The sequence below is a fragment of the Chiroxiphia lanceolata genome, chromosome 1, assembly GCF_009829145.1.
Source record: "Chiroxiphia lanceolata isolate bChiLan1 chromosome 1, bChiLan1.pri, whole genome shotgun sequence".
NCBI lineage: Eukaryota > Metazoa > Chordata > Aves > Passeriformes > Pipridae > Chiroxiphia > Chiroxiphia lanceolata.
The window spans coordinates 117,455,655-117,476,320 of NC_045637.1; the positions used below are offsets into that span (position 1 = coordinate 117,455,655).

The 20,666-nt window shown below is 39.3% G+C and overlaps 1 protein-coding gene across 1 annotated transcript in view; it reads left to right on the top strand.

Annotated features, from left to right (window-relative positions):
- The first annotated feature begins 6,700 nt into the window (after window positions 1-6,700).
- ZNF385D (zinc finger protein 385D) overlaps window positions 6,701-20,666 on the top strand; it is a 411,627-nt gene continuing 397,661 nt past the window's right edge. Inside the window, exon 1 of the mRNA XM_032691549.1 lies at window positions 6,701-6,786. Within this exon, the coding sequence (XP_032547440.1) occupies window positions 6,723-6,786 (64 nt within the window). The 5' untranslated portion in view covers window positions 6,701-6,722. The remainder of the gene's footprint in view (window positions 6,787-20,666) is intronic.

Sequence of the window (20,666 nt, forward strand, 5' to 3'; positions counted from 1 at the left end):
CTACGGTATGCCGGAGGGACACTACGGATATTGTGGCTGTTGGCAGATAGATGCACAGCCAGGAGAGGTAATGCTTCATTCAGCATGCTCCTCTTGCAGCCCCTGGCAATAGGTTTTCTGTAGTTTCCTACAGAGCTGCAAATAGAAACTAAGGCTGTGTCTGACTCACTGAACCTTTAAGAAGAGGACAGGTGAAAAAGAGCTTGCCTTTTCTCTCCCCCTTCCATTGTCCTCACCCCCTAGCTCCCCCACCACCCTCGGGTGAGTTCCCACTGCAGGGCAAAGGTTTTATTCCAGTTAGGATAGGAAATGTACCTTTCTGCTCACATCTGTAAGGACTAAATTCTTAGTCTAGATTCTATTGTCAGTTATATTAAACTGACTTCAATTTCATTTTGGAAAGAAGTAGAAAGGAAGATCTCTTTAAACTTTCTTAGCATAGCTATTTATTTTTTAAATTCTATGACTGCAGTAATTATAAGCTGAATTTAGCCTTTATGACTGACCTTCTAATTCTTCTCTCAAGGATCCCTGGGCATAATTTTGCTCTATATTTATCTAAAACCCTGCTCTTCAAAGCAAGACCTAAAGTACTAGTAAATACCTGAGACTAGTAAATACTTGAGAATAGTGTGACCTCTTGGGATTGTGCCTCTTGTGCATCTGAAAGGTTATCTGTCTTTAGTAGCATGTCTATTTCATTAGCTTACCAAGGAAACAGGAGGCACCCCTACAAAAATTTCATAGCTTTGAGAACAGAATTTCTTACACATAAGCTTTTATTTTCAGTCATTGAAATTTGACTGACTGGAAAGGGCAGTAAATATTCAGCTTTTCTTAATGCTTTACATTTAATGCTTTATACTCTCACAACTATTATTTCCTTCGGAAACCTCCTGGTTTATTTGTGAGCCACTAAGTGGTGGTGGTTAGAAATATTTATATCTTTCTAAATGTTTGCTCATTGTATTAGTGATGTATTTGTACATGCAGTTTCCTCACCCTGCTCTAAGTTACATAGTGAAATACTGAAACACCTTAAGCATTGGTACTGCAATAAAGGAACTTGAGATTACAAGTCTTGCAGTTCTTCTGTATATTGGGCAAAAAACCAAAACTGTGTCCCACAACAACATTTCAGAGACAAGACTGTGATTCAAGTAGCCCCCTCTGATCAGATTTGAATAAAAATTTGAAAAAAATGGACTTTTGGCAGGACATTTAACATGTAATAGGATCATTTAAAATTTGAGCTTCTAGGATAATAACTGAAATGCTCTACGGTCAAAGCTGTATTCTGTGGGCTTTCTAAATTTCCACATTTATCCCCCTGGTGCATCCACCCAGCACCCCTGATGCTTTGGGCAGATGCTTGATTGCTTTTTGCAGTTACATGGATCAAACTCTGTGTGACATGAAAAGGGTATGTGCAGTTTATGAACTGTACCTTTTGTACTGCCCATTGGAAATGTATGCCTTCACTTCCTTTTGCTGGAAAACAAGTTTTCTGCTGTTAAGAGTAATAGAAGGAACAGAGGAGGGTTGAAGGAAGCACAGGCAAGGGTACAGAGAACAAAAAAGTTGCTTTCCAGTGTGACATTGTTTCAAAGTTACCCACTTTTCCCCCTAGTTTCTAGGAGTACAAGAAACAATATTACACTTAAAAGAATGATTCTGGGACTTCAACTGTATGTTAATTTTGTGCATACATAACCTGAACATTAACCTTTGTAGATAAAAGCTAAGTCACTATTTCTGCTTCATTCAATGTAAGATTACAGCAGCTGTCTTTTTTTTTTTTTTTGTCAGACTTCTAGTACTAAGATCTGTATCTGTACCTAGTCCTTTAAACCTACCCCCAAGTCTGTAAAACGATTACTAGCACAAGAAGCAAAAAATGTGACTCGTTTAAGATTAGCCTTGAAGTTTGCCTCAAATAGCCCTGTCCAGTAGCAGTCTTATGGTTTTGGGCTGATGGGGATCCCTGCTGCCCTCTGTGCAAGCAGCACAGTATCTTTGCTGGACTTGTGTGTGGTTAGTGTGTGCATAGCTGCCCCTAGCACATGAAAGATTATACTGAGGATTATGAAGTTGTAGTAGGGGTGGACACTGCTATTGTCAAGGCAAGAGCCACCACAGCCTAACTCCTACTCTGTGCCATGTGTTGTAACTGCAGCCAAAGACACACTGCTGTGCACCAGAAAGCACAAGAGGAGCCTACACTGGCTGAACCAAAACAACGCATGAGAATAGCTGAGGTTGCTGTGAAAGAGCAAGCTGGGGTACAAGTGCCACTTCAGCTGCTTTATTGCAGCCTTGCGCTTGCACAAAGCAGAGGAGGGCTGCTGCAAGCAGGTAAGTTAGCACAGAAAAAACCCACAAAACAAATGCTGCTTGTTGTTCTCCTTTATATAGTTTGTACAAAATCTCTTGTAATGTGTTATAACCTGGAGGCATCTTCTGGAGAGGCACAGATTCCCATGCAGAATGTGAAGTGGTGCTCTGCAAGGAATCAGTGTAAATTTGTGAACTGCGTTTCTACTCAAATAGCTTTTCTCTCTTTGACCAGGTGTGGTAGGAAAGCCTACCCCCAATAAGACCTAAAATCCAACACAATGCAAGCTATCAAACTGCTGGTGCCAAGGGAGCTCTCTTGGTATTAAAATATGCTAAGACCATCCTGGTTCACCAGACCTCAAACACACATCCTGCTATTGAAACAGTATTTGACAGATAAACTAGTCTGCTGGCTAGTAGATCTGTGAGTAGTAGTCAGTGACTTTATACCATAAAAGTCCAGCCCCCTTGGATACAGTTAGGTTCTTCTAATACAACCCTTCTTGGGGTGTATGTATATTCCTCCCTTGGCTGGGCACATCCTCCAATGTTACTCCTAGAGGCTGAGAGAAAAAGATCTCCCCACGAGCATTGGTATGGGTGAGTTACATCAGATCTCTACTTAATTATTATTTCTTTCTGCTTGTTTTAATATAACTACTTCAATAATTGCTTTGTTACAGTGCACTATACTACTTTATGCTGTATTATACTCCACTAGTAGATTTTTAGTGTTTATATTGTGTAGTAAATAGTTCTGATCAAGATTTTTTGTCTGATCATTTGCATAAAATGAATTATTAGTTTTATATAAATATTCCCATTTTGCCAGTCTATAAATATTCTAATTTTGCCAAAATTAAAACCTGCGGGACAAAACTTGTTCAGTCATACCTCTATAATTCCTTAAGTTTAAACCATTAACATAATCTGAGGCTGAGATTGGGTTTAGCTGCAACTGGACTCCTCTCTGAGATGGGGTTTAGAAAGCAAGGAAGTCCTTTCTGTACCTCAAAACTCATTGGCAAGACTTTGCTTTTTAATAACTTTGTCTAAGCCTTCCACTCCCACCCGTGACACTAGGTTAGGAGAAGGTAGATGTCTTCAGTACTAAAACACACTAAGAGAAAATTCATATTAATACTAAATTATCAGGATGTTGCCACCAAGTTTTGAACTGGAAGGTGAGAAGGGGCAGAACTGTCCAGGGCTTCTGGATTAGAGCTGAACTACTGCCATGGTCTGAGCTGAAGCCTTACCAATTTGAGGTCATATCCTCAGATAGACTGACAAGGCAGCAGCTACTGTGTATTTCCCTTTCCAAAGGAAGAAAGTATAATAATTTCAGCCCTAAGAACTGGTACTATTGGAAACGCTTCCATAATATTCTTAGGTAAAACAACAGATGCCTAAGTAAATATGAAAGTATGGGAATGCTCCTGCTTGTGAAGGTCTGGATAAGTCAGTTCAGCATAAGGAAAATTTAGAACATGTATTCAAATCACCAGTCTGTTTAATGTTTATGTGCAAAGAACATGCTAAACAGAGAGATATGACATCCAAATACTCATTTGCCAGTGGAAAAATAGGCTCAAGTTAATACATGAAAACAATTGTACATCTTCAATGTTAAATGAGCAGGAAACATAAACAAGACTGAACAAAAACTAGCCTGAAACCTGTGATGCCACACCAAAGGAATGACAGTATGATAGAAAGAGGTAACTTTTCAGTATTATCATTTTATATCTATACCTTGTCTTTTCAACAGAGGCTGCTCAGATTCTCAGTTACACCTGGCAAGTGATGAAGTGTGATGATCCTTTGAATCACAGGTAGTACGCAGCACAATAATATTTAAGAAGACTCTTGTGTCTTTCACTCCCTTAAAAAAAAAAGAAAAGGAAAATTATTATATGTTGGTAATGGAAAAATCAGTCCTTTGAGAAGGGGTTTTTGCAGATGTGGAAATTTCTGCAAAGTTGCCTCTTTGCACAAAGACAAATTAAGTATGTAAAGTTGGTACAAGTATTTTTCTTTTTCTCCTCTTATTTGTTAAACCTGTTCTGGAATAATAATTCTACATACAACTATTGCAGATTTTCCTCCTTACTAATACCTTCTTTTATATGTAATATATTTTTATTTAATTTAAAAATTTATATCATTGATATAATTTAAAAATTTAAAAACTTTTTTATACCTTATTTTTCATTTGCATTCCAACTAATTGCTGAAGGATTTTCAGATTCACAGCAAAAGGAGATATATCTCCAGATGTAGTATGTTTTTTTTTCTTTCTTTCTTCTCACCTATGTACATACTATTCTAAAAGAACATTTAACAAAAAGACTATTCAGTATAAAAACCTTCCTCATGTAGAACTGCAGTAACATGATACACCACACACCCACTTGTGTAGTCTTTATCAATAACAGAAACAGCATCGTGATAAAAATGTATGTGATTTAACTCAGTCATTTGGGGAGTATATTTATTCAAGATCCTTCAAGCGGAGATGAATAGAAGGTTTCTAAATGTGATATTATGAGGGTAAGCAAATGAGTCATTGTTTGTATTCTAATGAAATAGAGTTGGGCAAGAACAACACTAGGAGAGGGAATAAGCAGTCATATCTAACTGTTTATTCTATTACATTCATCACCACGGGGTGTATCTGTGCATGTCAGGTCAAGGTCAGCGATCCTTGTTCACATGAATCATTCTCAGTGCTAATGAAAAACACCCCTGATGCAGCGTGTTCAAACACCATCAGCTTCAGCAGACCACACTTCTGACTCACTTCTGCAAGTCGGAATTCACAGGTGAGGCCGAACAGCTGGAGCTGGGGGAGTTCAGGGCTTAGGATGGATAAGAGTTCAAAAGGGGCTGTTGGAGGAGATTGGCATTGAAAAGAAAAAGGATAATTTATAACTAGAGGACAAAACAGTGCCATTGTGTGGCAGGCTAAGGCTCCTTTACACCTTGGCTGTTTGAGTTTCAAAGCCAAAGAGTCTTTCAAAATGAAAAATGAATTAAAAAGGTGCAGCTTGGTTCTGAGTCAGTTTCCAAATAATAAGTTTTAAAGTTATGATAGCAATAAACCCTAATTATCTTTCTCCACAAGTTTCTTGAAGTCAAGGAAACAGAGATGGAATATAGTGGCACAGAGAGAAGGGCTTATTAGTTGACAAGGTGGTTAGGGCATAGGTTGGGCTTGATGATCTCAGTGGTCTTTTCCAACCTAACTGATTCTGTGATTCTTCCCCCCGGCTTACCTGCCCTTCCAATCAGTACAAATTCTGCAAAATTTTCTTTGTATTTCAGTGTCCAGACAGAAAGAAGGATACACCTTGTGAAAGTGCTGATTTTACATAGATATATATGTGTATGAAAAATTAAAAATTGACCATGGAATAACTTTTCAGGGCTGTTGCAGTGACTACTATAGTTTGATATGCAAGTGGGTTTATTACTAAGATTGCTAACAAAAGTTATGTGCATTATTTGTACTTAGGAAACACCCTGTTCTGCCAAATCCTTAGGACTAAAAATGCATTTCAAACTACGTTTTCTAGTCTGAAACTTGCTAAAATTGCGTCTCTCTGCGCCTGTAACTTTTTAATCATTACATCTGATGTTAAGACAACACATTTCAGAGAACATTCTGTATCTTGCATTGCAGTAATCGTTTTACAGAAATTTTGGTGGCCCCATGCCGAAGCAAGGGGAGGAACGGGAGTCCCCGGGACTCTAACGAGGAAGAAGAGGGTACTCCGCGGAGGTGAGGGAGGGAGGCAGGCAGGCTGCTGTCTCACCACACATGGGCTTGTGGGAAGTGGGAATCTCAGGTTGAGTTACTCATCGGTATGGAGTCAGGAGTGTGCACAACCAATGATTTTGATGGCAGGAGGTAACGTACACATGTTTTTCAGAGAAGGTGCTGTAGGAGGACTAGCCAGCGGGCAGGAGGAGGTTTGTGCCGAGGGCTGTCATTTGCCAAGCGTGGAAGCCTTCTAGTCCCGGGAGCCCATCGCCACCGCCTCTGATGCTCTCCCTCCAAACGGTACGAAGCGAGGGGGCGGCGCACGGACCCGGCGGGGCAGGGGGCCGGGGGCCGGGCGCCGTCCCCGGGGAGCGGGCGGGGGGCGCGGGGCGGTGCTGCCCGGGGCTTGGTGCTGCCCGCCCGCCCGCCCGCGCTGATTGACACCGGCCCAGGCGGAGGCGGGTCCGCCGGGACAGCGCTGCTCCCGCCGCCCTTCGCCGCCGCCGGGCAGCGGGTCCCGCGCTCCAGCGCCGCCCCCGCGCTTTCCCGCTGGGAATCGCGGAGCGCGGCCGCCCGCGGCATGGCCGGCTGGCTGGGCAGGGGGGCGGCGTGCTGGCGGATGCGGAGCGCGGCGGGAGGCAGGAAGGAGAAGCCGGCGGGCGGCAAGCCCCAGCCCCGGCACGGTAAGCGGGCGGCCGCGGCGGGGCTCGGCAGGGCGACCACCGGGGCGGGACGGGCAGCCCCGAGGTCCGCGCGGGGCAGCCCCGGGGCCAACTTGCCTGTGACTTGTTTTACCCGCTCGGCTCCTGTGGGGCAGGGGGATCCTTTTCTCCTTTCCCCTCCAGCGGGCGCGGAGGGAGAGGAACTCCCTGCTCCCAAATTCCGCGGACCTACGCCTCATGTCTTTTATTTGCCGAGGAGAGGAGAGAGGGACAGTGTTCGCGTGCGTTTTGGCGTCTTGCTTTGATAGCGGCTCTTTGATTGTTTTTTTAGAAAGCATTTGCAACCTGGCAAACGCCAGTGAACCTGGGAAGAGTCCCCGAAACCTCTTTTGGCTTTCGTGATCTTAATGCCCGGACAGCACTGTTGAAAATATTGCCCTGTGTGGTCTTGTCTCCTCCTCCCTTCGGGGAGATAGATGCTCCCTTCCAAGGCTAGGCAGCACACAAACAGTTTCCAAAGTCAGATCCTGACTTTGAAGACATAGAAGGGAGTGGTGTTGCACGAACTATTGAAAACAAGTGTTGAGGTTCATGACCCTTGTGTTCTGAGCACTGAATGCAGTTTATCCAGAGCCAAATCTGCCATGTACGGTTTCCTTACTGTACTGCTTGGCTGTCACCGTTGTCTTCTTTGAGGAACAAAGCCAACTGTTTGTGGATCTGATTCAATATCTGGAAATCTCACTAGAATTTTTTCTAGCTGTGTGTTCCCCTTGGGTTTTAAGTCCTCTATTCGGGTAAGTGGGTTTGCAGAAGTCTCTGACCTAACCCCTAAAGGGTAAAGTAACAGTTTAAGTTGTGCTTGAGTTCTGCGTTGTGTTGGTTTGTTGCTGGATATGTTAGTCCCCAAAGTAACTTTATGTCTTTTCCTGAGAAAATAATTGAAGGAGTAATTTGTACTCTTCACAAGTCCACAGGGCACTGTATCTCATGCAGTAATCCTGATGAAAAAGATGTTGGGACGATGGGGAGCCTGGCATCTCAGGCGATGGCGTTTTGAGAAGATGCTTGTTATGAAAGTAATACCCCCAGTGCAGGTCTAAACTGAAAGAAAACTCAGCGTTTCTCTCACTGAGTGTCACCTGGATATTTCTGAGCCAGGGTGCTTTTACAGCAACACCTCCTTTTCTGTTTTGCTTCTTTGTGACTGCTTCACAAGCCAAAGAGGAAGCAGACTAAAAGTCTGAATAAATATTATCTAGTTAAAGAATAAAAGTGGCTGTTTAAAAATAGTTGTAAATATTTATCCTATTAATTCTGAGTGTAATGCTGCTTGTGGGGGAATAACTCACATGGGAAAAATGACTGATGGGGTTCCTTTAAACTGTATACCTGTTATATGTGGGTATTATACAGTAGCTAGGCACACAGACCAAAACTGTGGATGTAGTGAAGTCGGTAGGATTTTGCCACTGACCTGATCCAGAACTGAACCCACAGACGGTGTGGTGTAATGTGTTGGACCAAACTGTAAACATTTGACTGATTCAGCTATGCAATTGTGGCAAAGTTTATAATCCTGCATATGTTGCTGTGATTTATATATTATCAAAGTAGGTCTACCATAAATTAATTAAATTAGGGAGTTATTTTATAACTTAGCTCTAATTCACCTTAAGAAAAAAGGTGTAGTGTGTTTCAGTCTATCAGGGTTGTTTCTTATAAATGTTTTCTAAAGTATTATATGACCCTAAATTCTCATTTAAGTAATTGCTGCAACAATGTGGAACACTAAATTACACTGCAGCCCATACAGTTTGCATCCCAATTAGTTTTCAACTGTGATTTAAAAATAAGCACTCTTTCTGCTATATTGTCTTTGCAGGGTGTCCTAGATTTAGTTACCTGATTATTTACTAACCTTTAACAGCTCCAAATGTAAGGTAAAAAAGTGAAATTAGACCTAATTTGCATGTCCCTGATACTGCTTGTGTGCTATAAGGAAATTTTTGGGTAGAAAACCAAAAATCACTATTACTTTAGTATGCATCCAAAAATTTCAAAGTTACAGAAACAATCTGTTTTCCAAGAAGGGACTTTTAAGTAAATTTCAGCTTTTGTAAGCAGTATTGATCAATTCATGCAGGAATTTTATCATGGAATTTTATCATGGAATTTTATCATGGAAATCATGGAAAATTTACTTCAAATGTTTAAGCCAAAGCATTACAGGGGCTATAAGTAAGATATATGTAAAAGTAGAATTGTATACGAGCTGTCAACAGTTTTTAACTGGCAAACAGACTTACGGGTTTGAGTCATTCATGTGTGCATGCATGCAATTATCAAAGTGAAGTGAAAACTATTCACAAGAGAACTGGGATGTATTAGAACTATGAATTACTTTCTGTATTGGGCAGTAATATTCTTTCCTACTCCCTGGTTTTGCTGCAAAACCATTTCAATGGGCTACCAGCCTGTGCTGTTAAAAAGTGTCATAGCTCTATGGATCTCAATGGCCCTGTTATGATTGACACAAGCACAGTATTTCTGTGTACATTTGGATTACGATATGTTTATTTGGGCATCACTTGATGGTCTAAATTGGCGGGGTGCATATTGGGTTGCACCTGAGCAAACCTGCCATTTAACTGAGCCAAGTTACAAGTATTTTTCAGCTTTGACATTCTTCTCACTTGTTAGGTGAGGAATTATGGAGACTTTTTTATACTTTTCAAATACTTTAAAACACAAATATGAAAATTGCCCTGTGATCTCATGTGCAGAAGTTCTTGTTTTACACTTTTTGTAGTTTCATACCACGTAAAGCAATATAAAGTAGAACTAGCATTTCCACCCATTGTGGTCTAGACAGTAAATTAAGTTTTTGTCAAGACTCCAGCAAAAAGTTCAAGATCCTGTTAAAATTATTAAAATTAATGGTCTTGTAAAAAGCCTATTTTTAAATGATTTAATGTTGGGTTTGCATTGGCACCTTATCTGTAAAACTTCCCTAGAGCTTGAAAACTGAGCTGGACAGCTGTAGCCAGAATTCTATTACAGACACTTTCTAGGCAGAAGATGTTAAGGAGCAGCATAACGAAAACCACAGTGCAAATCAAGTAATATTTTACTGTACTGCTTAAGAAAACTTTGAAATTCTTATATGAAAAAAATCTCCTCCCTTGAGGAGTAGATATGGAAAGTTTGTGACTAGAAGCTGTGAATCAGAAATACGTTTTAAATTACTTGATACCACCAGAAATAACTTATGGAGAAAATGCAAGCTTTAAAAGGGATATAAAATATGTGTGAAAGTTAGTATTGAAACAATTACCAGGGAAAACCAGCACAAGTAAATAGTGCTGGAGGAAGGTATAGGAGTGTGTTTGTGCACATAGGTGTAGTTTTGGGCAGAAAATGACTTCTTAATAATTTATTTGATTTTTTAAAAACCGCTCACAAAATGTGCCAAATTTAGGCTGGGAAGTGGAAGTCCTCTGTGCTTCAACCAGCACAGTGAAATCAGTTTTCAGTGCCAATATGCTGGATCATGCCAAGGTAGGATGGATAAATGAACGTGAGCTATAGCAACGCAAACATCTTTTTCACCTGGACGCACTGACTAATTTTAGTTTTCACCTGTTGAGCTGCCACAGAACAAGACAAAAACTGTTGTTACCTTTTTTGTTTGGTGTAATGGAAAGGTTGTATTATGGCAAGGGTAGAAGTCACTATATTATCACTGCAGAGAAGTGGGCTCTTCTAAAGGTGTTAAATTGATGAGAGAATGGAAAAAAGGGGGGAAAAACCCCTACAAACCTGTCCATTGTTTTCTCCTTCTATAAACCCCGTTGTATGCACCTATGCTAACAACTCCTGGACTGGACTAATTCCATGCTTGCCACTAGGGTAATGAAGTTGTGCTTGAGCTTTCCAGTTTCAGATGTTCTCATCTTTGCACATTTCTTCTTGAAATATTCAGCAGTGTGTTTCGGTGTTCTCTGTTGGCTTGTTCCTTTTTTTCCTTCTCTTTCTCCCGGGAAATAATGTTCTTGGTCATACTGAGGCAGTCATAACCAAATCTGTTTTGGTGGAGGTGTAGTTCTCCATGCCTTACTTTTTACATGTGCCTTATTGTAGTATTTGTAAAAATAAATGTCTAAAATTCACGTAGGTGTTTGTATATGTATGTTTACATATATATGCTCAATATAAAGGAATAGAAATTTTCTTCTTGAAGCAAGTAAACAAATTCTCTGTGATCAGCAGGAATAATCTGCAGGTAGACTTTAAATATTATTTTTCTAGCCTATATGTTGATGAAGTGTGAATATTGATGTTATTTCTATTTAGATCTACTGACACTTTGATTCCTCAGCCACTTTTGGGTTCTCACTAGTCAGTGAATGTGTTTGTTGTGTGTAGTGCAGACCTTGCTGTGAAGGTCAAATGGATGGATAAAGGGTTTGACCTGGAAAATAAGAAGGGTTGGTTTACCAAACATATTTTGACTCGCTTAGTCTTTCCCTCTTTTCCTTGATGTAAGTCCTAGCTGTTACCTCTTTCTGGTTTTTTTTTAATTATTTTTATTTTTTATTTGCTTCTTTTGTTTTATTATGTTTTCAAATCAATTCACTGTAAAAAGGGGAATACCCTAGTGAGTGCCTAATTCATAAAGGAGGATATTTATGATACTGATAAAACTTAGCATTACAACTTGTATAATTAGAAGTAGTCAGAGCTACACATCCATGTAATATTCTAAATTTGAATTTACAACAGAATGACAAACTCACCATCTAGATCTTAGAAGCAGACTCAGAATACAGTTTTATGATATTCATTTAGATCTTATTTTGGCACAAAAATGTAATTTAGAAACCAAAGATTTCCCCTTCATTCCATAACCAGATATATTTTTCTGACTATTTTTTTTTTAGAGAGTATTTGAACAGACAGAGGTCACAAATCACCTTGCTAGGAAATACAAGGTGTGATCTAAAAGGGGAAAAAAGGATCACTTTCCTTAATAATTTGGTTCTTGCTATTTGAAATTCTGAAGCTAGGTGAAATGATGACTGATAGAACTATAGAAACTGTCTAATTTAGTACATTCTGAAGTACTTTATATTTTGAGTAACACTGGTTCAGGGGCATTTTACACTTGCATCTGGAAGTTTCTCCTATTGGAGAAAGTATTCAGTTTAGTGTCTCTGCCTTTGTCTTTCCATTTAGCCTTGCCATGTTAAGACAATGAATCATCTTGTCCGTTAGCTATCATTGGAATGTCTGTTTATGCACTGAATTCGTTTGGTCATATCGCCATAATAATTGATTGGAACCGTGGCAACTCTTGACTGCTTTCCCATATGTATTTGGTCTGGACTTCAACCAGTGCTGTTCTGAGCAGTAGAAGCATAAGCCATCCCCAAACCTGGAATATCTTTATCCTTTCAGGTTTCAACTTCTCTTTCTCATGAAACTGTAAGGTAGCATTTTGATTTTTCTGTTTTCATATATATGACATCGTGTGGAGACTGTAATATTTTCAGTCAAACAAAATCACAGCAGAATTGCAGCACACACATATGTATAGCAGTTGAACCAGGAATGTTGTTATTGTAGGTTCACGTTATATTCTGTTTTGTTGATGGATTTTAAATTGGTGCGGATTAAAATTGGAAGCATTAAGTAACAAGTGAAACAAAATTATAATGGCATTCTTTGATTACTTTAGAGAAGTGACATGGTGAAAATGAAGGGGCCACGTGGCAGGGAGGCTGTGCCAGCAAATGAAAATTCACACCTCTTGCCATGTGAGTGGGCTTGAAGATAGCACTCTGGTTGCTATTTAAGCAGAATGTTTTGAAAATAAATGTCCTTTTGTTAAAAAGGTACTACATTGGCAGTTCCTTGACTCGTTAAGTAGCATTTAGCCTTAACTTTATAGTAGTATCATTGAGATTATGTTCCTTATTTCCATTGCTTAATAAATAAACCCAAAATATTGTGCAAAACATGTTATTTTTAAGATGGATTTGTGATCCTGTGCACTGTAATGACTAAGAATATTTTTTATGTGCTCTCTATGACCAATTTTCATTGAGTTGTTGATCCCATATTCCCGTGGAAAGTATCGAGAAGTAGAAATGAGGTGTAGGAATTAGTGGGTAGAACATTGTCCTGAAGGCAGATTGAAGTAGAACTGTTAGTTTGTGATAAGGAGCCCAGGAGCCTGTGGAAAGAAGTAAGAAAAAAGACTTGTTACTGTCAATGACTGCATTGCGCTTTGCTGTACAAACCATTCCGGTATTTTGTTCAATACTTATCGCTCTGAAGCTCTGAAACTACAGAGCTGCCTAAACTGCTGGCACTTGTAGTGAGGGGGAGGAATGGGAGGTTGAGAAGATATACACTTTCTCCAGAAGTTGGATTGAGTAAATTTGTGTAGTATAAACCAGATGTCCTCATCAGTTTCATCTTTTGGGCTGGTAGTCACTGTGGTTTCATGTGGGAGGTCATGGTTTCTGCTAGACAAGAAGTGGGTGTGAGTAAAACTTTTTAGGAGGTAAGTGAGAGGAGGTTCTGTAATGAGAAGCTGTACACAGAAAGATCAAGGGGCCCCTGCAATACATTCACATCAGCCAGGACCTCAAAACAGATGAGAAACTGTGTTCTGTGCTGGGCAGAATGTCTCAAGACTTCTGCATCATTTTTAAATATAAGACATCTTGATAATCAAGTCTTGACAATGTGTGGCTTAAAATGTTCAAGCCTGAATTGGAGGGAATGGGAACACAATCTTCAATTTTTATTTAACCTAGAGGTGTGAATTTTGGCTTTCTAGCTGTTTGGAGTTCTGAGAGATATTCAGATTTGTAAATCCATTTAAAAACCGGAGGGAAGTGCTCTTTAGAACATAACATATGCATTAGGGAAACACGGTCTATTCCAGTCTGGATGACATTGGAGTTCTGTAGATTCTCTACGGTAGGCTGCTCCCAGTCCAGGTATTGATTTCAGATATCATTGAAGTAGCCTGAGGAATGGTCAGTTGTTTGTATTAATGGTACTGCTGGGTGCAGCCTAAATTGCTTCAAGCATTTGGCCTACAAAGGCAAGTTCTAATGAAGCAAAAAAGAATTTACCATTGGTTTTATTCATTGTGCAACAGGAGGATGTCCTATTATTTTTCACTGAGAAGTGGCAGTGACCCGATTAGAATAGGATCATTTTTGGGGTATTTTTTTTTTGGTGTGTGAAGTTTTTGTTTTCTTAGTGTCCAGGCTGGAAAGCTAGTCCCAGCTCAATTACCTTAATTTTTGGGAGGGGACTATGTTTCAAATGTGCAGGTGGGAAAAGAATCACCTTGCAGAAACTGTAGTGATTGGAGTGAGATTCTGATCTTGGAACGGTTTGACCTTGTGGACTGCAGCTCCTTGCTGTATGCATCAGATCAGTCAGTGAGCTTATTTTTTAGGCTTTCGGAATTCTTCCATTTTAGCATTTGTTCCAGGGAATCAACACAAAAATGATCTCACAGAAATCATGATTAAGTGACACCTGGGAGTTTTTCGGAGTTCTTAATACCTTTGAGCAGTTGCTCCATTGCAGCGAGGGTAAACTTGAAGCTGTATTCAGGGCTTTTTTTTTTTCTTCTTATTCCTGTACCACAGTGATGCCAGTTTTATGGCAGATGGACATTTTTAGCCAAAAGCTTTTGTATTCTGCAAACCCAAATAGCCTTTTATGACTTTCTCAGTGTAAAAAGAGGAAAGTGACAAAATTATATATGTTTTGACAATAGTATATGACTCTTTGGAGGGTTGTGGGTTTTTTTTTTTAAGATCTTGTGAAAATATTTAGATTCATTAAGTCTTGATTGTATTCAGTATATCTAGTGGAAACCTGAGGAATGCATAGGACAGTTCAGGTTGGAAGGATCCTAAGGAAGATCTCTAGTCCAGTTTCTTGCCCTATGTCAGCTGTGAGATCAGATCAGGTTGCTCAAGGCTTTCTTCAGTCCAATCTTGAAAACATTCAAGGAAGAAGAATGCACAAAATCTAGTTACTTTTTTGAAAGTTGAAACTCAAAATAGACCCTGATAACTTTGGAAAAGAGGGAATTTTAGAAAATTACCATCTTCCTAGAAATCAGTCCAAGAGTAAGTAGTGCAAAAATGATTCCACTGATGATCTGAGTACCACTTGCAAAACATAGTGCAAGCTGCCTTATTTAAAAATGTTCCAGAAAAGATACCATGGAAAGCTAATTGTCTGCTAATATGCATGGCGTTCTGAATAAGAGGAGTGATAACTATTCCTAGGCTTGCAGTCCTTTATCTGAGTACATCTAGAAACTTAGTTAACTTTTTGAGAAATACAGAAGAGTGTGCCAGTTATCTGACCCTTCAACTATCTGTTGCATAAATCATAAGTACACGTAAGATTTGTGATAAGAAGGGTCTTGGCAACCTGAGTAATTGAACTGTTCCAGTGTAGTTATAGCACAGAGGTCTCTGGTCATTGTGGAGTCTGAAAGATAATGCTTTGCTGTGTTGTTTTTGTTTACTTTTTATTGGGGGGGGGGAAAGAGAGTGGGTGTATTTTTCTTGTTTTGTTTGGGTTTGTTTGTTTTGATTGGGGGTTTTTTTGAATCTCTCACAGGACTGAAGGATTAGTCTTCAAAACCCTTGTCTCTTCCTTGATCATGCTGAGTCTGTATCCTGCATGCATTGGACTTGACTTAGAGGTGAAGACTCAATATTTATTTTTACCTTTCACTCTCTTCTAGAGTAAGACCACCAGTCTCTGGTGCATACCTTTTCAAAAATGTTGAATGAAGACAGCTAGTGTTGGATCTATTTCAGTGTTGTCTGCACGGATCCCTGCACTGGGCTCTGTAGCAGAGGCCGTTTCATTTGGTTCTGCCAGAGAAAGCTTGTGTGCCTCCTGTCCCTGTACTTGCTGGGTGGACTTGCCCACAAATCTGTGGAAGTAAATACAAGCTCAGTGTATTCCTATGAATCATCCACTCCTCTAGTCCACATTAGATTTAAAAATAAATTTAAAAGAAAAAAGGAGATTAAAATGGTCCATGAACCAAATATTTTGCATTTCAGTGAACTCTAACTGCACCCCTTTAACTCTGCAGCCAAGAGCAAGGAAGTCGTAACCACATGGCAGCTCTGTAGCTACAGGCCTGATGTTCATTGAACGTATTTCTGAACACTAGGAGCCCTTCACAAATTTTCTGGGATCTCTGTCTGGCTTCTTTGGTGAGGACTCTGGAACTCTGCAGATCCTGTTGGATTTGGGGTCTCAGTGCTCTCTTGGTCCCAGCCTTGAGGCAGTAGCATGGCAACTTGTTCTGATGTTCCACATGTCACCTGGCCCACAGGGTAAGTGGGTTTCTCTGGGTGTCCCCTATGTCTGGCTTAAGGAATCTGAGGAAAAAGCTGCAGCTCCATTGCATCTTCTTGTGCACAAGCCTACTAATGAATTTCACTATTTTCCAACAATATTCCTGTGTAAAAATTGCCATGCAGCATAGCCTGCATGCTATAATGCAACCTTGATGGTAACATATTTTCCTGGTATAAAAGAGTACTGTTTTTCTTTACAAGGAAGCACTTTATAATTTTTGTTATTAACTGCCATTGTCTAACATATCCTAATAAATTCAGCTATTTGGTATAGTATTTTGTTAATGCTTCTGCAAACATGCAATGAGATACATTGGGCCATCAGCACTTTCAAGGCAGTCATGTTAAAAGATTGTTGAGAGACTCGCTTTCTTTGCTTAATAACATCTTGATAAGATCTTTCATTGAGCCCTGTGGCCATTAAAGTCTCAGTTTTGAAAGTTTTCTCTTGCTTGTGTTGTTCTCAGCTGTTTGGGTTTTATTCTTCTTTAAATCTGACATCTGATTTTATCTTTGTCCCACTGCCCTTTGCAGGTTTTGTTCTTAACAAATAAATGGGTAAGCATTTCTGTCAGTACAGATCTGATTCAGAAATCTTTGTTCAGTGGTTTTCCTTGGACCCTACACTCCCAGTAATACTTCAGGTGTCAAAGTTAGGGGCAAAAGGTGCTTGAGAAACTAATTGAGTAAATAGAACTAATTTATGATTTTCCTAATGCAGCAAAACAAATATGGACTGTATCTGCTACCAAAGTTGTGAAAATCTGGCAGTGGCTGACTTTGTGATGCAAATGGCAAGACAGATGTCTCCCATTTGTAATATTTAACATGTTTCTTGAGAATTAGCACTGTTACTTCAACAGCTGTTTTGTAAAATGTGTCTATGTTTGAGAAGGGGCGTATGAAGCCAGTCCATGCAGTAGAAGGAATTGCAATGAACCAACAGCTTTTTCAGGAATGTGTATTCTCTGCTCATAACTTACTGAGTCTTGAATCTAGAGTAGAGGAATGTGCTGTATGAAGGTCGACATGAAGTACTTTCACTGTCAGAGCAGCACTGCATAGTGCATGTCTGTGTTACCATGCTTTGTTGTTTGTATGTTTTTGCTACAGAAGACGACAGCAATCACAGCAGGCACTACTGAGCAGCGTGGCTGGGAACTCTGCTGCCATCTGTGTTAGCACTGTCTGCTCATGTGCGTGCTTGCTTCCATATGTATAGTTTAGCACTTAGTCTCAACGACCATTGGAGTAATATATCTGAAAGCAGTTGTGGTAATTAAAGTTAATGGAAAACAGTCATTTAAGAAGTTAATTAACTTGTTTGCAATATATGTGTCTTTTTTTTTTTCCTTTAATATCTCCTATTCCTTTAGACACATTTCATGAGATACTACTGCTTGTTCCAAATTTGAACTGATCACTTTTGGCTTTGTACATTGTTATAACCTCCACAGCAACCACTGTGATGCCATAAACAGAGGGTTTGACTTCAGGTGAAGAATGTAGGCAGTAAAAGCGGAAAAACCCATAAAGAAAAATGTGGGAGGATGGGGAGGACAGGGAAAGTGATTACTCTGGCTTTCTGTGTAGTGATACACCATCTACCCCTCTGAACTTTTTTTGTTTTTAATCTTTACTGATAACTGAAAGAAAATAAATTATTTTAGAATGTCAGAGCGGAACTTTCATTTTAGACAGTACAATTGAAAAGATATACAAGCAATGGAATTTTATTCTGCATAGGGTTTCCTTTTCTCACTTTCCATTCATTTTTAAAAAATCACTTTAGTAAATCCACCGTGGGAGGATAGTTTTGCTGCTGTACTTTTCCCAGGATGCAGCAAAAGAAATTGCATTTGCAGTTCACAGAGAATGAAATTAGACTTGCTCTGTCCTGATGATCCACTACTCCTACACCCAGCACATTTCTGGGTGAGACTCTTGCATGCTATGGGGACAGTGCCCTGAATGTGCTTGCACCTGCTCTTCTGCATAAAGGAACAGGCACGGATTGGGGCCCACGTAGCTCTCAAATTAGAATTAGGTACAGTGTGAAGTGCCTGTGTGTGTATCTGCCTCCTCTTTCTGGTGTCCTTCTTGAAAGGGGAGACTTCAAACATGTCACATTGTTTGCTTACAGAGGTTGAGACTACTTGCTGTTTTGTAATAAATTTACACATGTTAAAAAAGATCATGGTTTCAGAAAGCATCAAACAACTGAAGGATACCCATTTTCAACTTGCACCTTCTGATGTTCAAAACATTTGGGTTCTAAACTGTAAAATCAGTAAAAAGTAATTGGCAAAGGCAAGTCACATTGTGATAACTGTTATGCGTCAGTGAGAAACACAGCTTAAAACCCCACACACTCCTTTTTCTTTTTGAGTAATAAAATCTTATTCTTTAACCCTTCAACCATCCACCCAATAAAGATTATGTACACAGACCTCCATATCTAAGCTTTTGTAGCTGGCCAGAGATGTCTATTTCTAAGATTTTGTAGCTGGCTGTGGCTCCTCTAAAGTGGCTTCACTTAGACAAATACTCAAATGACCTTAGTGCTCATGTAGCACCTTAAGTACCTGTCTACAAGACTGTACCACAATAACTACTTCCTTTTCTTACAAAACAGAAAGTGAATGCATATAGTGGCTATGGAGAAAAAATTCTCCAGTTAGAGCAGAGAAAACCCAAGGATTAACAAGGATCTCCATTTAATGTAACACTGATCCGGTGCTCCACAAAGCTAGTTAACGTGAGGTTACTCCCACAGTATATATAACTCTAAAAAAAGTGAGCACTTTCTGTTTGACGATTCCAGCAGTTTTCATTTACATTTCAAAGCCAGAGAGAGACTGAGAGTACTCATATCTGTAATTCCAATAGCCCCTCTGTCTGGATGGCTGTTCCTGTGAAGCTGACACAGTCGGAACAGTTTTCATCAATTTCATTTGTTCCATCTTCTCAGATGAGCCTTTAATCTCCTGCTTGCTGATCCCTGGTTTATAATCGCATTTGACAGCGATAGGGTGGCAGTAAATATCTTGATGTGAAAGTCTGTAACAAAGCAGAATTGTTGTTTCTCTCCTTACTTCTCAGTGAGGTAAAATTTTATTTGATAAGTATGAATAACTTTGAAGCATAAAGCTGCCCAGTTTCAGACCATTTTTAGGTGCATCTGTTTACAAGTGAAATTGATATTTTTTTTCCTCTAGAAAAGACCAGAAAAAGGCTTATTACTTCTTAATGTTTTGGATATCAATTTTATGTCAACTTGACTAATTATTCTCTTTTTCCAGTAAGGTTTGAAATAAGAGATATTTGACATGCAGATAATAATTTTCATTCCTGAATAAAGCCATTCCTGAATGGTTTTAATGCTGTCAACAAAACCCTTACAGTTACGTGAATGAAACTGTGTTTAATACCTGCATTTAGCAAGGGCTGTTCGTGGTTTGTTTGCTTTTTTCACTGTTTTATATACATATTTTAGCTGCATAACTTCTGCATCTATTTTGCTTCCCATCAAAATGGAAAAATCCTTTCTCTTTTCTTTTCAAGGCATCATCTTCATAATCTTACAGCTCAAATTAATGGTAAGAATATTCAGAATAGAAGGCTGGAGATATGCACAGAACGAAGCACATACCCAGGTTATGTTGTGTAACCTGTGCCTATGGAATAAAGCAATTTTGTCCAAACTATAAGATGTTATCACTCATGTTTAATTGTAATTAATTTTTTTTTCCTTGAATAATTTTATCTGGTTGTGTCTCTCCTTTACTTTTTATATTCTTATTTATAATCCTGGCATACAGTTGTAGCCTGCCTGCACAAATCTTTCTGTTACCAATCTTGTGAGGAAAAAGACTCTAAATATGCCACCATATTTTCTTTCTTTCTCTCACTCTTCTTTCCATGATACACTAATTTCCATGTCTTTACTGTTCCAGAAATTCTTCTCCCTTTATTCAGTTCCCATAACCTTGGTTAAATCTGACTTTCACTGTCAAAATCAAGAATTTGAATATGGTTCCCCCTCTTGCTTAAGCCCTTGCCTTTCCTCTTTAGGATTTGTGTTCTTGCCACCTGTGTATTCAAATTTCCATCTGGTACACTAAAGACTCTTTTATTATATATATATATATATATATATATATAATCTGCTGCTAAGATGTAGACCTTAATTTGCTTTTCATGTGTGTGAAATTCATGTTTTTTCTTCACAATTGTAACAAGAGTCCAAATTGTCAGCTCAATGATCCCCGAATTCCACACAATTGCTTATATCGCAACACTGTAATTTTCATTTATGCTTTCTTTGCTTTCTGTTGTTTTTATGCCAATAACTTCAGGAAGGTCAAAGATAGTAAACTTTCCAGGTATACCATTACAGATAGAACAGAAGATTCTGAGAAAACTATACTCCTAAATATATACTTCAAAACCAAACTCAAATCATGAGAAGTA